The sequence below is a fragment of the Castanea sativa genome, chromosome 8 (genome assembly GCF_040712315.1).
Source record: "Castanea sativa cultivar Marrone di Chiusa Pesio chromosome 8, ASM4071231v1".
NCBI classification, from domain to species: Eukaryota; Viridiplantae; Streptophyta; class Magnoliopsida; order Fagales; family Fagaceae; genus Castanea; species Castanea sativa.
The window spans coordinates 29,274,900-29,293,432 of NC_134020.1; the positions used below are offsets into that span (position 1 = coordinate 29,274,900).

Sequence of the window (18,533 nt, forward strand, 5' to 3'; positions counted from 1 at the left end):
TTAGATGACCCAACTGATTGGACAGCTAGACCTTATTTTGCCTTGGAGGGTGTTCTTCCTCCATTGTTTACTTCCTTAGAAAGCATCTTTGTTTCTCATTATAGAGACACCCCTTGCTCTGAGGAGGAACTTTCTTTTGTTGCTTGTGCTTTTCCTTCTCATTTTCAGACTCTTTTTCAAGATAAGTATGAGACTCAAACCTATAACCCCCATAGGTTTGCACATCATCTTGGTTTTGACCAAGGCATCCTAGTACATCTCTCTACCTCAGCTTTACCTACCATGGTAGCTTCTTTAGCCTTTGAAAAGGAAAATATCATCAAGATATGAGTATCAAGCCCTGAAATCCCCTTCACTTCCCCTGCCAGAAATGGACTACCTTCTCCCAAGTTCAAGTCGTGGTGGTTAGACATCAGAGAACGTGTTAGGAATTTTGGGGAGAGTGGTGCCCAACGAGTGGACGTTCCACCTATCTTTTAGGGAGATTTGACTTTGAAGCCCCTTCCAAAAGCCAAACCTTCAAGCACAAAGAGAAAGAAGAATGTGAAAACCCCTTCTAGTAAGAAGCCCAAGGTATATTCTTTTCTCTATGGTGATTGTTTCTTGTAACCTCTTCTTTTATCCCTGAACCCAAGTAGCATTTCTTCTTTTCTCTATTTTTGACCTTTAATAGATTACCAGCTCTGTTCCTCAAGCTCACCCCAAAGCTAAAGCCGCTTCTTCAAACCCAGAGGTTTCTATACAAGAAGTGACCTTTAATGAAGAAACAGAGTCTAACACTAAAAGGGAGGATTCCAATCGAGTGTACACCAAAAATCCTTAAGAGAAAGAAGACTTAACATAAACTACTTCTAAGGAACAAGAGGGTGAAAGCACTCTGACAGCATCTAATCCATTGCTCTTACTAGTTTCTCCCAATCTCAGAGTAATTTGTTCTCTATTACTCTCTAAATATTTTGAAACAACGAGGGATACTAGCAAGTGGACCCTGTCACTTAGAGGCTTTCTCTTACAGCAAATTGGGTCTATCATATCCCAACTACAGTCAAAGGGTAAATAGAAATGTCTAGCCCTCCCCCTTGACAATTTCCTTTCCATACTGAGTGAGACTGAGAGCCTGAGTGTCAATGTCGGCTGGTTAAAGAGCCATGTCACTACATTGAGGGATTTAAACATACTTCCTTTTCCCCACTTCATGATTTAAGAGTTAAAGAAAACTCGTGTATCAACAAAGCAAAGGAAGCAGAATCAGCGTTATAGGTGCATGCTACCTTAATCACTCAGGTCAAGGAATTAATCAACGGACTTCAAGTGCAATTGTAGTCCCAACAAGCAAGTTCTGCCCTTCAAAATCAAATAGGAAGTGTCACTGCAGAACGTAAATCTCTAAGAGAAGAGATTGAAAAGTTGGAAAGCAAGCTAGGAGCTCTGAGCAATCTAGACTTTTCTCTTGAAAATTTTAGTTTTCTCACAAACATTCTCTAATTTTCGAGTTGTAATATTTTTTTTTTTTTTGGTCTTGAAAGGCCATAGGGTTGTACTCTAACTTTACCATGCCTTATTTCGCCATCTATTTAGACTTTGCATGGATATTATGAACATCCTATGAGATAACTACATATAAGTTCTTATTTATAAAAGTGTAGGTTTTTTTGCAAAACACAAAATCATTTTTGACATGATTGCCACACAAAAAAAAAAAAAAAAAAATTACAAAGGTTAAGCATGATATTTCTTAAGATGAGCTTCACTAATGGGGCTATACGCCTTTATACATGCTTGATCCTTTAGCCAATAATGTCCTACTGCGTGTGCCTCCTCCACTATGTATAATCCTTCCCATTTTAGAGAAAACTTATACTTGACAGCTCCAGCAACTCCTCGCACAGGCAGAGCAGCTTTCCAAACAAGTTAGCCCACTTGAAACTTTCTTTCTTTGGCTTAGCCTTCATGCCTAGCCTTCATATTAGCCTAGTAAAAGTAGTTATGAGAGGCAGCATCGTTTGCGCATTTCCTCCATGATTTCCAAAGTGTCTTCTCTAGGTATTCCTGCAATCTCTATCAACTTCACTGCTGGTCTCACTAAATCTATTGGGATAACAACCTCAGTGCCAAAGACTAAAGAAAAGGGTGAAGCTCCTGTAGCTTGTGATTTGGCTATTCAATGAGCCCATAGAGCTGTAAGAAGCTCCTCCTTCCACCCCTTTCCATTCTCCTTAGTCATTTTTCTCAATATCTTCAACAGTCTTTTGTTAAAGGCCTCAGCTTAGCCATTTCTTTTGGGATAATAAGGTGTAGATGTCGTGTGAGAGATGGGGTACCAGTCTATTAAATGGTGCACATCCTTGCTTAGGAATGGTGTCCCATTGTCAGAAATAATTTTGTTAGGTACCCTAAAATGATATACTATATTCTCCCTCAAAAGCTTCTACCCACTTGGTAAATAGCTTAGTGGCTACCAGTATCCATGTACATCCTTCAGAGGGGGGGTTTATAGGTCCTATAAAATCCGGCCCCCAGTCGTGGAATGGATATGGAGCCACAATTGGATGAAGACTCTAATGGCTGGTGTGTATTTCATCTCCCTGCCTTTGGCATTCTTGACACTTCCTTGCAAAGTCTTAAGCATCCCTTTGCATTGTAGGCCAATAATATCCCTGGTGCAAAGCCATTTGCCACAGCTTTCTCCCACCCAGATGTCCTACTGGTTCTCCTTCATGCAGGTCTGAAAGAATGCCATTGACTTCTTTATCAAGAAAACATACCATCCATCTCCCTTGGAAACTTCTTTTGAGTAATTTCCCATTTACTACTTTAAACCTGATTACATATTTTTTCAACTTCTCTCTTTGTACACGATCAGCAAGCAAAATACCTTGTAAAAGGTACCTCAAGTATGGTTCCTGCCAATTTTCTTCCAGCGACTGACCATTAAGCACTTCTACTTGATCTAGAGAGATAACAAAGCAAGTTTTACAACTTCATTGCTCTTTCTTAGCATCATTGGCCATCTCTGGCCAGAAGACCTGTAACCTTTGCAATCTTCTATAAAGGCTGACATGGAGATTTACACCAAAAACATCATAGTGCAATATGTGAAACAATGTTAATCCCTCCTGCCTTGAGACACACTTCATCAACAAACCTTCTGCTCCCCTAAGAAACAAATCATCATTGATTCTAAGGAAATCTTTCACGTTTGCTAGTAGCTCCGACCCAACGCACCTCCCTTGAGCCATTGCCTTTAACAAGGGTTCTCGCCAATCCTAAGGGAAACATAGTTCATCCTGAGCTAAAATAGGCTACTTTTCAATTTGGAATGTCATCTTTTCCTTCTTTAGTATAGACTTGGTGGCCAGAGTAGCTAGCGAATCAGCAAGCTTGTTCTCACCTCTGTTAACCACCTTGTACTCTATGAAAGCAAAGTGTTCCATGACTCTTTGTACTGCACCTCTGTAAGCAGCCAAGCTAGGATTCTTCACTCCATAAATTCCTTCAACTTGCTTTATCACCAACTCTAAATCACCAAATACTTTCAGCCCTTTTATGCCTAATCTTCTGGCAACTTTCAACCCTATCAATAAGGCTTCATATTCCACTTCATTGTTAGAACAAGGGAAATATAATTTATAGGAAAACGTATGCTCTTCCCCTAGTGACTTTAAGACTACTCTTATCCCTCCTCCTTTAACCGTAGATGACCCGTCAAAATACATCAACCACTCTTGTTTCTCTGTCACCATAATTTCCTATTAAGGGGGTGAAAAACCATTTATCCCTGGAAAATTAGCTAGCAAATCAACCATTGCCTGGCCTTTAATGGCAGTTGGTCGTATGCATTCGATATAAAGACATGATGTCAGGATGGCCCACTGTGCCATTCTTCCTGATAACTAAGGTAACGTAAAGAGATAGTTCATAGGATTACTCTTAGTCACCAACTGCACACAATGTCCTAGAAAGTGATGATTGAACTTTGTCACAGCGAAAGCTAAAGACAAACATACTTTCTCAGTAGTTCAATATCTTAACTCTGGTCCCTTCATAAGTCAGATTATATAATACACCAGCTTCTCCACCCCTTTTTGCTCCTGAGCTAACAGTGCTCCCAAGGATTGTTCCATATTTGCTATGTACAATAGTAAAGGTTTTCTTGGTACAGGGGCCACCATAGTGTGGGGATCTACCAATATCATCTGAATCTTCTTGAATGCTTTCTAACATTGATCACACCACACGAAAGTTACTCCCTTCTTTGTATGCTCCATAAGAGGCTTTAAAATCTCAACTAATCCTGGAATAAATCTTCTTAAATAAGAAACTTTTTCCATAAAGCTTCTCAACTCCTTCAGGGTTGTAAGAGGACTAAAAGTAGTTATCGCTTCAGCTTTCATAGGGTCCAAATCAATTCCCCTATAAAGAACAAGAAACCCCAAAAACTTCCCTGAAGATACTCCAAAGGCACACTTGGAAGGATTCATCTTCAAGTTATGCTCCCTGCATCTTTCAAAGACTTGGCTCAGGTGCACCAAATGCTCAAAGGGATTTTTCACTTCTGCTACAAGATCATCTACGTAATCTTCAACCTGCTTATTTAGAATATCTCCAAAGATCAACGTCATGGTTCTCTTTAGTCTTCGAAGCATTTGTTGGGTCCATAAGGATTTGATTATACCTGCTATAACCATCCACAAAAGAGAAACGCTCATGACCAGCTGCTGCATCTACCAAGATGTCAACATTAGGAAGTGGGAATTCATCCTTTGGGCAGGCTTTTTTGAGATCCCAAAAATCCACACAGATTCTTATCTGGCCATTTTTCTTATTTATAGGGACTATATTAGCTAACTAGCTCGGACATTCAATCTCCTCAATGAATCTTGCCTTTAAAAGCTTCTACACCTCAAGCTTTATCTTTTCTTCCACATCCAAACGATACTTCCTCAGTAGCTATTTCACAAGCTTAGCATTAGGATCCACCTTTAGCTTGTGCACTACCAAGTTCAGACTCAAACCTAGCATCTCTTGATAACTCCAAGCAATGACATCTTTGTATTCTTTTAACAAAGATATCAACTTTCCTCTCTTTTTTTCAGAAAATTCATACTAATCTTTACCATTTTCTCACCTTCTTCATCTTCACCTAGATTGTCTTCAACAAGTTCTTCCTGCACATTCTTCACACCATCATTCATGCACTCAGGAGCTTCTTTCACACACTCCTTAGCCATATGAACTTTCTCTGGCTGTTGTATTAGATTAAGGGAATTAGGTTGGCCATCCTCCTCATCCCTTTCCTTTAACCATCAGAATTCATATACCACCCGGCCTTCAGGCCCGGTGATCCTTCTTATCTTGGAAGGCCTTTCTAGTTCTACCACTTCGCCATTATCTTCTTCTTCTTCTTCTTCTTCTTCTTCTTGCAAAGCAATAGGATTGAAAGGAGGAATCTTATTCTCGCCTTCAAGTTCATATTCTTGATACAAAGTTGCTTCAGCAAAATAAAGCTCCACTCTATCCAAAGGCATCTTAGTATCTTCAATGATTACTTGCTTTTTTCTCCAAATGGCCTTCACACATTGATGATATGTGGAAGCCACTGCTTTGTGTGCCCTTAACCATGGACAGCCTAAAATGATGTGGTAGGATGTGTTCCCTTTTATCACGTGCATGAGAGTAGGTGCTCGAATTTGGCCAACCCTAAGGTCCAAGGATACATGCCCAAGGGTATTCTACTATAAAGCTCCTATTCCTGCCATTTGCATTGGCTCTAGAATAATTCTTTCCCTCAAAATTCCCAAGGCATCAAAATTTGGGAGAGGTAGAATATTAGTAGATGCGCTAGTATCTACCAATGCTCTCTTGATTTGAGATGCTCCCACAAAGGCAGTTACATATAAAGGTATGTCGCCATCAACAGCACGGTTGACTGGATCTTTATTAGAAAATGCGACTAAATCTTTTTCTTCTTGATATGCCACTTGCATCAAACTCCCTTCAATAACGGCCACATTATGATTCCTTTCCATCACCCTGGTCAAGGCTTGGGCTACCTCTCTTCTAGCCATTAGTCTAAGGCCTATTTCTTCAAGAAAGGAATATATTTTATCTTCCTGCTAGATTCTCGCTATCATCTTTTCATCTACCAGTGATGGCGATGCTAAACTACTGCTAATCATGTTCTCTGCTTCTTCTTCCATAGGATCCTCACGACCTAGGAAGAAAGTCATGACCACTTCTAGCCTACGCATTCTTGGGTTAGCTCTCTTTCCAGCTTTAATAACCAAATCTCCCTTGGCTATCTTTTCACAGAAGATGCTTCTTAAAGCATAGCAATCCATAGTATGGTGGTCACATCTCCTGTGATACCTACAATAAAGTGGGCTTCACTCTTCCTCTTTTGTAGGCTCATGCTTACATTCAGGCAATGTCACTACACCATCTTTCACCTAAGCTTTTAGGATGCTATATAACTCTTCAGTCAACATAGTAAAAGGATGGGGAATATTGTTTCTGTCCCCCTTCTTTCCTTTGGCTACCTTTTTTGGTTCTTTAGTTATAGCAACCTCCACTTTCTTATTTTCTCTCCTCCATGGTTGTCTAGGAGCATTCACAATTTGTGAAGTTGAACCTTTTGATAGCTTCCTTACAGACATACTTATCCTTCTTGCAGCTTCCACAAGTCTTGTAAAACTAAAGATCTGAAGATTCTCTAAGCAAGGCCGATATTCGTACAACATACTCGCAATACAAACATCCACCAGCCTTTCTTCCTCCATAGGATCATAACACAGCAAAGAGAGATCTTGAAACCTGCGAATATACTCTAACAGGCCCTCAAATACCCTTTGCTTCTCGTGTTGTAAATCTGACAACGTAAGCCTTTCTTCCAAAGCAAAGAACTTTTTCAAGAACTGTGTTGCCAAATCGTTCCAACTTAGAACTAACCCTAGTGCAAGGCTAGTATACCAAGTAAACTCGACCTTCCAAGGACTTAAAGAACTCTCTGAGCCTCAACTCGTGATCTTGAGAGTGAGCTGTCAACGCGTCTGCATACCATCTGATATGCTTTCTAGCATTCCCTGTTATGCCATCATACTTAGGGAATATAGGAAGTGTGTAGTTAGCAGGGTAAGTTTTCCCAGCTATCTCTTTAGGATAAGAAGGTCTGGTATCAACATAAACACCACTCTCCAACTTCTTAGCTTCAAACAGAGTAGCATGTATGTCTTCTCTAGTCAAGTAAGAAGACCCTTGAGGTCCTTGAGGAGCCTAAGGTATGGCTGTCTCCTAACGTAAGGACTGAAATTCTACCTATATAGCAGCTTGAGAACATTAAATTTCTTCAATAGCAGTCATTATCCCCCTGTTCTCACGATGACCAGTTCCACCTAATGATTCTGCACCTTCAAAATGCACGGATATATAGTCTGTGCTTGGTTCTGACCGATGGTTCTCACCCACACCCATTAGTATCCCAGTAACCACCTTCTTTCTCAGAGGCATGAAGAAAGTGACTACAACTAGAGATGTACACAAACACTTTTAAAATGAAAGATAACTAGAGATCCCCAGCAGAGTCGCTAAAAATGTACGTGCAAGTTAGATCTGAGCTTATTTATGAGAGTGAAATAAGTTATTTAACAATACATTTACATGAGAAAGCTCGATAAGATGCAAGCTTTTGCATGATACTCGGATAAAAACAAAGAAAGTGATGATAGGACATGAAAATGACGCATATTTAAAGAATAAGAAGAAGAAGCTAACTACCAAAACAACATAGTACGTAGTGAAAAACCCTAAAAAAGGGATTAAAAAAAAAACCACGATTTGAACAAGAATACAACATTCTTACTCGGCTTAGCTTCTATTATGTATCAAAAAGAGATTAGTTTGCAATAGAGTAGCCTTTTTCTTCCTACCAACTCTCCACTTTCATCTCAAAATATTTAGTTTGGTTCTTGCCCTGGAACTTCAGTGGCATGTTCCTTTTATACTCTAAGGAACATGGCTGAGTACAAGAACAGATGTCAAAATATTATAATCTCTCTCTCAAGATTTTTTTGCAACTATGAAGTTATCTGCTGACTAAAGGATAAGGATGGCGCCAACGTAGCACTGGGACCCATAGGTAGGTAGCTTTGCCACTGCTTGGGAGACAAGTCTTGGTCATCAAGAGGGACATCAGGAATATTGTGATTGGTACACATGTCTCCAAGGTGACTCCCCATGCATTCAACCAATAAGGGATGTCCTCATAGCCTTCAGCTCTGAAAAGTCACTATGTCTCTTTTTGGTAATGCTTAAGCATGGTAGGTGTAAATCTTACTTCCTTCCCAAGGCAATCATGCCTTTGGCTTTGACCAGGACAAAGTCTCTTAGCTATCAACTGCTCTCCCTTATCTCAAGATTGCTCCACGTGTAAAGTCTAGATTCAACCACTTATGCATTCTTCCATGCCTTAGTGGTGTTATGTACAATCGTTTGTGTTTATTGATAATAGTCTAATTTACCTCTAACGGATACAAAACATATAAATACTGAGAGAAATGTCTAAAACCTAATTCGCACTAATTACGCGATTAGGTGACAAAATACCGAAATTTACCAAAAATGGAAAAATTGAGTTAAATGCAAAATCATAAACTACTAACTTTAAGGGTCATCTCAAAACAGACGGGATCTTATTCTGACTTTTAAACTAAAAGTTATTAAGGAAAAACAAATATTACTTTAAATAGTAAAAACACTATTTTCGGGGCCTTAACAAAGGAATTCACCTAAATTTAGGTGACACTTATAACATGAGCCTGGATCAAAGTGCCATTTTCCTTCAACCTGCTAAATTTCATGCAATTTCGACATTGTCGCCCCAATGCCCTCTACTGGCACCCCCCTTTGATCTTGCTTTATGACTTCCGACACCCCTACTGCTCTAGGAAGGCATGTGTTGTCTGTTCTACATCAGTCTCCCCTATTTGAAAAGAACTCAACCCCAAGCTCCCACTATCTGACGCATCAGGAGGATGGTACTCATACAAATCAGCAACATTGAAGGTGGAAGAAATATTCATGTTTGGTGGAAGAGCAACTACATCGACGTTGTTGTTGATCTTATTTGTAATCTGAAATGGCCCATATTTCTTTCCCTTAAACTTGTTGTAGGTACCAACAAGAAACCTCTCATTTCTAAGTTAGACCAGCACTAAATCCCTAACACTGAAAATTTGCTTGTGTCTCTTCTTATCAGCTGCTTCCTTATACTTGGCATTAGTAGCTTCCAAATTTTGTCTCACTTTCTCTTACATTGCCTAAATATGGTTAGCCATATTCTCTACAACTTGACTCACTCTTGGAAGCTCAAGTAAGGGTACCAAGTCCAATGCGTGTTTAGAGGGCACACAATAAACAATGGAAAATGGAGACTTACTAGTGCATCCACTGACCGAGTTGTTGTAAGAAAACTCTTTCTGGTACAATGTAAGATTCCACTGCTTGGGCTTTCTCTCCGAAGATACACCAAATCAGATTCCCTAAAGTGCGATTAACCACTTCTATCTAGCCATCAGTCTGAGGAGGACTGGTGCTACTGTAATTCAAGGAAGTGTCAAAACACTTCCACGAGGTCCGCTAGAAGTGACTAATGAACTTGGTATCAAGGTCAGAGGTGATGGACTTTAGCACTCCATGCAAACGCACAACTTCTTTAAATAATAGATTGGCAACTTGAGTAGCATCTGAACTCTTCTTGATGCTATAAAATGGGACATCTTCGAGTACCTGTCAACCACAACAAAAACAGAATCCATACCTCACTAGGTTAGAGGAAGACCTAGTATAAAGTCCATAGACAGATCCTCTCATGGTGCTTGTGGAATTGGCAAAGACATGTATAAACCAGTATTCTGAGATTGGCCCTTGGTAGTTTGGCAGATTGGACACTTCCTCACATGATTGCCAACATCCCACTTAAGTTGTCGCCAATAATAATTCTCCTCCACCAATGCTATAGTCTGATCTCTGCCTATATGCCCACCTAAACCTCCACCACGCAGCTCCCTAATAATTCGCTCCCTCAATGAACATTTAGGGATGCATAATTGATTACCCTGAAAGAGGAAACCATCTTTGATGTACATACTATTAACAGCAGTATGAGATTTTTGACTCTTACCCCAAATATCACCAAAATCCTCATCATTCTCGTACAACTCCTTAAGGCAATCAAACCCTACAACTTCAGTACATAGGGTGGTCCACAGAGATGCTTACTTGCTGAGCGTATCTGCCACCTTATTAGTCACACCAGACTTGTGCTTCAATGTGAAATGGAAGTATTGTATATAAGCTACCCACCAAACATGCATTGTGTTAATGCTAACTTGACTATTGATGTGCTTCAATGCCTAATGATCTGTATATGGTGCAAACTACCTCTGAATCAAGTAGTGTTCCCAATGCTTAAGAGTCCATACTATAGCAAAGAACTCTAGCTCATAGGCCGACCATTTACTTCGAGCTTCCCAAACTTTATCACTGAAGAATGCTACTAGTTTGTTATCTTGTGAAAGAACGACTATCCTGACCATAAATGCATCACACTCCACCTGAAACACTTTATTGAAGTTGGGCAATGCCAAAACTAGAGCGGTGCTCAACTTCCTTGATCAAGGCAAAGCTTTGTTTTGCCTCCTTTCCCCATAAGAACCTCCCCTTCTTCAGACACTTAGTGATAGGGGCTACTATGCTACTAAAATCTCGAGCAAACCTTTAATAGAAAGCTGCCAACCTATAGAAGCTTCGTACATCACTCATTGTCTTTGGGGTTAGCCCTTCTCTGATTGCATGAACCTTGTCCTCATCAACATGAATCTCATCCACACTGACCACATACCCTAAGAACGGCAACTTATCAGTCAAGAAGCTGCACTTCTTCAAGTTGATATACGACTCATTAGCCTGCAACACCAATACTTCTCACACATGATTATAGTGGGTTGCTTCTATCTTACTGTAAATCAAGATATCGTCAAAATAAACTACCACAAATTTCCCAATAAATGGTTTCAATACCTGATTCATAAGTCTCATGAAAGTGCTGGGAGCATTGGACAATTAGAATGGCATTACCATCCACTCATACAACCCCTCATTTGTTTTGAAAGCTATCTTCCACTCATCTCCAAGTCAAATCTGAATCTAGTGATATTCAATCTTGAGATCTAACTTGGTGTAACATTTGGACCCACTCAGAATATCAAACATGTCATCTAGTCGAGGAATAGGAAATCGATACCTGACTATGATCTTGTTGATGGCTTGACTATCCACACACATACGCCAGCTCCCATCCTTCTTTGGTGTTAATAATGACAGTACTACACATGGACTCATACTCTCCCTGATCTACCCCTTGCTTAGAAGCTCATCCACCTGTCCTTGTAGAATCTACCCCTCTTAACGATTTATCCTGTAATATGGTAGATTTGGTAGACTAGCTCTAAAAGCTAAATCAATGCAATGTTGGATGTCGCGCATTAGGGGTAAACCTGCAAGCAGCTCTTCTAGAAAAAGCTCTTCAAACTCCTTGATCAATGGTTGAATTGCCTCAAGTATCTCAGCAACCTTCTTCAGCTCTCCATCTGTCACCACTATAGCATATTCCTATTTCAACTCATTACACTCCTTGTCAAACTCATCCCCATTGTTGACTATGAGAAATGATGCCTTCCCCTCCACTTTAGAAGCTTTGGGTACACTACCTTCCTTAATAGGACCAAGGATAATTTTTCTGCTATTCTTAAAGAACAAATACACATTATCCTTACACCTATGAGTAGCATCTACATCATACTGCCAAGGTTTACCCAATATTAAATGACATGCATCCATTTCAACAACATTACAAACTATTTCATTTACATAACATTTACCTATAGAAAAAGTAACATGACATTATTGAGTAACAAGAGTTTTTGTACCTTTCTTGATCCAACCTATCTTGTACAGAGGGGGATGCGTTTCTATCTTCAGTCCCAACTTGGTAACCAAAATCTTCGATGCAATGTTCTCTCCACTACCACTGTCAATGATCAAATCACAGACCCTGTTACTGATGGTGCATCGTGCTCAAAAGATTTTATTTCACTGATCAGCGTATTCCACCCTTAGTGTAAGCAACAACCTCTGAATTACCAAAGACCTCCTTAACGGCATGCCTTCCTCATCTTCTTGGACCTTATTGGGATTATAGGCATATGGATCAGCATCATTATACACCTCTTTACCGTCTTATTCACCTTTTTCCTCGCCTTCTTTGGCCACCACCAAATTCACTACGGGTCTCTTCGAGCAAGTACTAGATCGATGTCCTGGTTCTCCGCACTTGTAGCACTTATTCCCAGTTGGCCTAGCATAGGGGTTGACGTTCGCTATCAGTTGGGCTGCAGAACTTGCTACTGCCACTATGGACTAGTTGACACCACTATTCTCCCTAACCACGGGTTGTGATCGTGGTGTAAACATAGGTTGTTTACCTTTGTTGGCAGTGGAACTAGATGACTCCGAACTGCAGTTTGAAAACTTTGAACTTGCCTTGAGATACTGATATTCTATTTTCTTGGATAGGGTTACAACCTCATTTAAAGTATTTAAGCTTTGTAAGGATACCTAATCTCAGATGGAAACTCGCAACTCATGTACAAATCTGGATATCCGTTGATCTTCAGTTTCCTCCAAGTCATTGTGATTAGCCAACCTGTCTAACTCCTCCATGTACTCATTAACTGTCAGAGTACCGTACCTATAATCCTAGTACTATCTAAACAACTCTTGTTGGTAATTTGGTGGTAAGAACCGATCTACCATTAATCTCTTCATCCTTCTCCATAATTGTATCGGAAGCTTTTGTTCACGAATATGGTTTAATTGAACACAATCCCACTAGGTAGATGCTCCTCCCTTCAATTTGTAAGCCACCAAACACACATGTTTGTCATCTACAGTACCCATATAATCAAAAAACATCTCCACCTTATTGACCCAATCCAGATACTCTACAATGGAGACATTACTGTTAAAGGATGGTAACTCTACTTTCATCCGATAGTCCCTCTGCTCTTGATAATCTCGGCCATTAGCCCTCGTAGGACCACAATGATTCCCAAGGACTCTTTCTGCATACTCCTCATCCTAATTGTTCTCTTCGTTGTATTCTTGCTGCCTGTTTTGATTTGGATCGCAATGGGGACGTCCATGCGCTCAATTATCACATCGCTCTTTGTCATCACAAGCAAGGTGGAAAGCGCTTCTTGAATCTAGTCCATAATTTGTTGGGTTGAATCACAAAACATTTGGTTTTCATCACGAAAATCAAGGAACTCAGCCTTAGTGAGGACTGAGTTGTTGACGTCGTCACCGCCGTCATTTTTATGATGGTCACCATCTTGCCGGTTAGTCATCAGACTAGGGTAAATCAAGGCTCTGATACCAATTGATGCCATGAAAGGCTGAAGAAAGCACATACAATGCTCCCTTAATGGAATAGAAACTAAACTATTAGTTTCTAGTTGTATACCTCGAATTCACGAGGGGTTTTCCTGAATCTACAAGGAAATGAAAACTGGAATCCATTAGAAGAAAATTTGATAAATATTTGTGTTTATTGATAATAGTCTAATTTACCTTTGATAACTACAAAACATATAAATACTGAGAAAAACATCTAAAACCCTAATTCGCACTAGTTACACGAATAGATGACAAAATACCGAAATTTACCAAAAATTGAAAATTTGAGTTAAATGCAGAATCATAAACTACTGACCTTAAAATTCGTCCCAAAATAGACGGGGCCTTATTTTGACTTTTAAACTATAAGTTATTAAGAAAAAACAAATATTACTATAAATAACTATTTTAGGGGCCTTAACATAGGAATTCACTTAAATTTAGGCGATACTCATAACATGTTTCTGGTTTAAAATGTTGTTTTCCTTCGCCAAATTTCATGCAATTCCGACACTGTTGCCCCAATGCCCTATACTAGCACCTCCTTTTAATCTTGCGTTATGACTTCCAGCACCCTTGCTGCTCCAGGAAAGCATGTGTTATTAGTTCTACATCATATGGATAGAAATATTGTCACGCCCCGAACCCAACTATAAAGATAGACATGTGACAACTGCCGCATGCTTATAAAGTAAGCACCCTACAAGTGTGCAAGGCCTTCTTAGCAACTAATCCTCAAAAATTAAATCAAATAAATCCAAAATACCTCAAAATTATTTCTTTATGAATAGATCTCCAATAATTTAATAGGAACAAAATCTAATTCTCATGTACATAATGCCAATTGGCCAATAAATATAAAACTATTAGAAGACCATCCAATCCCGAAATCACTAAGCTTCTTTTCCTACTCACAACACAACATCAAAGTTTTCAAAACTTGCTATTCTTCACAATCTGAAACTAGAGGGGAAAAAGGGGTGAGCTGACAACTCAATAAGTAGCCAAAATCCTAATAAGTTCTATCAAGCAATAGATCTGTAAAGTAATAAGATGTAATATGAGTCTTTAGAAGTTATGATATACTATGTGTTTTCAAAAATAAATAAAGAAGTTTCATAGTTTTAAAATAATAAATTGCAAATAGATCACATACTTTAATCTTACAAATATATCATAGATGGTTTAGAAATTAGTCAATTTTCCATATATCAAAAGCTATAACTTACAATAGGTTCCAAAACTACATAAATAGTTCAAATACTCAAACATTTCTAAAATCAAATATGTAGTTTTAAGGACTCAAATTGTTCAAATATACAAATATTTTCAAAATCAAATATGTAGTTTTAAGGACTCAAAATAGTTCAAATATTCAAACGTAATTCATATTCTTAACAATCTTATGACTATGGTCACGCTATATCCCTGTGACTAGGCATTAGAGTACCAATTAATAACCCCCATTGGCTGAGTATCAGAGTACCAATGAATAACTCACATTGGTTTGGGTATCAGAATACCAATAAATAACCTCCATTGGTTGGGTATCAGAGTACCAATGAATAACCCCCATTGGTTTGAGTATCAGAGTACTAATGAATAACCCCTATTGGTTGGGTATCAGAATCAATTCATAATCAAATTGTCCATAATCATATATATGAAACCATAGTTTCTAACAAAAACATATCTTATTCAAGCATGTATATAAAAATCATATACTCAGTATTAAAATATATTTATAATAATCCTTTACTTTAAATCAATAATACAATAGAAATAAAAATTCTAACAATTATAAACAATTTTCAGTAGTTAAAAATACATTAATATAAGCAGTATAAAACCCAATTAGGATAAGGTTATTTACCTCAGCTAACTCACCCCAAAGAACTTTTCCCTAACACTTTCTCTAAGATCCCTAGATATCACCTAAACAATTTTCAAGCACTATACTCAATAATCAAAATAATTCAAGAAAAACTTATAACGGTACCTGGCCAGAAGAGAGACTAAAAAAACACTAATAATTTCTTCATTATTAACTCACACAAAAATCCACATATTCAATATATATCCTTTACTTTATGCCACCTGCCACCCTTAGTTCACTTTGAGATAAGAACAAGACTAGATACGTGACAATATCATCTAAATCAAATCACCTAGGTTTTATCATCTAAATCAAATCAACTAGGCTTTACAGATAAAATTTATTATTATTTTTTTCCTACCACCTGCCACCGTTATCATCTTTTGAGATGATAACTCCAAGTACAGTTAGGCACATGGCCTTACGCGAATAACAACCATTATTTCTTCTTCTTCTTTTTTTCTTTTTTTTTTTCATCAAGTCCCCTACTTCGGCACTGTTACTGAAAGAAAGTCGGTGCAAAACACCTAACCCTTTAAGAAAAATATGCGGCTTCTCTCTACGCTTAACGCACGAATGTATAAAAAAAGATTAAGTTACTGAACATAGAAAAATCTACAGTAATAGAATCTAGTTTACTGGAAAAAAAAAATCCAAACTTTTCTTAGTTTGCATCATTAAAACTCTCAAGTAATTAAGTAATTTCACTACTGGCCAAAATACCCACATAAGAAAATATTCTAATACCATATAAAATCTAAATTTGACAAAAGAACAAGATTTCTTAAGCTCTTACCTCAAGAATATAGTCAATCCTTCTCTACTTCAATCCTTTGGGTAGTCTCCTTTCTCAAAATATCTCTCCATATACGTTGACTTTTAATAAGCTTGTATATAGCTAGGGTTTGACCTTATTTTCTAAAAACTCCCTTATAATTATAAAATATAAAATTGACCCCACAAAAGATTTTCTTAAATACCGTTCCTTTTAATACTTGTAGTACTACTCTTCATTCTTTTGTGTTTGGATTGGATACTCATTCCTGTGTGCTAAATACGTAATTGTGTTGTTCACCTTTTGTGCCACAAGTCTCGACAGTAGTTACAAAGGGTGTGAAAGACTCAAAGAATGGCTCATCCCGATAACAGTAGATGGTCTCTTCAGGGCAAGACTGCTCTTGTTACCGGTGGAAGCAAAGGAATAGGGTCCCTACTTTCTTTCCCTTTTGTGTTCTTTTTGTTGCTATTGTTTTTAACTAGAAAGCTTCATTAATAACTTATTGTTACTACTTTTTCTTGCTAGCATTTTCAATCATAATACTTTCCTGCTAGTAGCTCTCTTTTATGCATGATAGTATGATACGTATCATCAGTTCAATTATATTAAGTGATTCACCTCATAATAGTATATTCATTCAAAAGAAGCTTAAGCAAGGTTCTCAACGCGTTGATTCGCTAAAAAAACTGATGTCCTTCTATTATTTTGTGACTAGGCATGCTATTGTGGAGGAACTAGCAGGTTTTGGAGCAACTGTGCATACATGCTCTCGAAACGAAGTCGACCTTAATGAGTGTTTAAGTGAATGGAGGAAGAAGGGTCTCCAAGTCACTGGTTCTGTGTGCGATGTATCCTCTAGAGCTGAAAGGGAGATTCTAATTAGCACTGCCTCTGATCTCTTTAATGGGAAACTTAACATCCTTGTAAGTCACCCCTTGGTTATGCTTTTTTTTTTTGGTTAATCCTTCCCTTATGCTTAAGGTTGTATTTTAGCACATATTTTTATGTATGTATTTGCATAACTATTTTGAAATAGGGATGCAAATAAGCTTTTTTTTTTAAATCATCCAGAAATTTATATATTATGTCAATTTATTAATAGCATTTTTTATATAGTACGTTTCCTAATTGGTGCTGTTGTTCAATAAATGCATGGATATAGATTAACAATGTTGGGACAAACAAAACAAAACCGACCTTGGAGTATACGGCCCAAGATTTCTCTTTTATCATGGCCACAAATTTTGAATCAGCTTATCACTTGAGCCAACTTGCCCATCCTCTATTGAAAGCTTCGTCAGCAGGAAGCATTGTCTTTGTGTCTTCAGTTTGTGGGGTTGTATCAGTCAGTGTGGGCTCCATATATGGAGCAAGTAAAGGTAACCTAGGCTTGTCTCATCATTTTTTGGATTGTATTATTACTACTTTGAGCTACAATATTGAAGGTCTTTATAAGTATGCAGGGGCAATGAATCAGCTGACAAAAAATTTGGCATGCGAGTGGGCAAAAGACAATATAAGGACCAATTGTGTTGCACCTTGGTACATCAAGACCCCTTTAGCCCAACCTGTAATGACCTTTTCATCACACCCATGTGCTTTAATTTCTTTTTTTTTTAAAGATACGGTAGAATTTTAACCTATTAATGTACCGAAATTAATTACTAGCTTATTAAATTATGTCATAATTATTATTTTCCTTTTTTATTGTAGTATTTGGATGATGAAAACTTTTTCAATGCTGTTATCTCTCGAACACCTATGGGACGCGTTGGAGAGCCCAAAGAGGTGTCTTCCTTGGTAGCATTCCTATGCCTACCAGCAGCCTCGTACATGACCGGGCAAACTATATGCGTCGATGGAGGTATGACAGTGAATGGCTTCACGTTCCCATAAGCATATATGGTTCAGAATTAGCGCAAACAAATGCCAGTTGACATACTTTGTAGTATTGCATAATAAGGCAATTTCAGTTTGATCTCTTTTGCGTGTCCCTAATTAGTTTTGTTACATTATGATGTATGCATGTAATCACCAATAAACTATTATACTATTGCATGCATAGATATGAGTCTTTTGGCAAGTCAAATTGATTTATTTCATGTTTTAGTTTATGTTGAAGGGTGGTTCTTTTTGTGATCAAAACACATATCACTCTGCTACTGGTTGGACCATTCAATTTGGATTCGTGAGAGGGATCTCAAGTTGCGTTTGGGATTTGAGAAAAACTTAGCTGATTTTTTCTTCTAAAGTGGGTCTCATTTCACTATTAAGTGGGTTACATTACTCCAAAAGTTAGCTTTTAGCTTTTTTCTACATACTTCCATCAAAATAAGCGGTTTTCAATTTTCAATTTCAGCAAAATAA

General features: G+C 38.1%; 1 protein-coding gene across 2 annotated transcripts; it reads left to right on the plus strand.

The window, feature by feature from the left end:
- Positions 1 to 16,367: 16,367 nt before the first annotated feature.
- On the plus strand, positions 16,368 to 18,255 carry LOC142607448 (tropinone reductase homolog At5g06060-like). Of its 2 annotated transcripts, XM_075778954.1 has the most exons (5): positions 16,371 to 16,594; positions 16,882 to 17,089; positions 17,329 to 17,545; positions 17,630 to 17,736; positions 17,880 to 18,255. In XM_075778954.1, the coding sequence occupies exons 1-5, from the start codon at positions 16,518 to 16,520 to the stop codon at positions 18,060 to 18,062; spliced, it is 792 nt and encodes a 263-aa protein (XP_075635069.1). In that variant the 5' UTR covers positions 16,371 to 16,517; the 3' UTR covers positions 18,063 to 18,255. The 2 variants fall into 2 exon arrangements, with proteins under 2 accessions (XP_075635068.1, XP_075635069.1); XM_075778953.1 differs by having other exon boundaries at positions 16,368 to 16,594; positions 17,329 to 17,736.
- The last annotated feature ends 278 nt before the right edge of the window (positions 18,256 to 18,533 follow it).

What these genes read in the sequence shown, in the direction of transcription:
- LOC142607448 (XM_075778953.1), top strand. Translation starts at nt 16,518, where the DNA reads ATGGCTCATCCCGATAACAGTAGATGGTCTCTTCAGGGCAAGACTGCT. An exon ending in GGTGGAAGCAAAGGAATAGG is followed by an intron (nt 16,595 to 16,881) that starts GTCCCTACTTTC and finishes TTTTGTGACTAG; the next exon opens with GCATGCTATTGTGGAGGAAC. An exon ending in ATGGGAAACTTAACATCCTT is followed by an intron (nt 17,090 to 17,328) that starts GTAAGTCACCCC and finishes GCATGGATATAG; the next exon opens with ATTAACAATGTTGGGACAAA.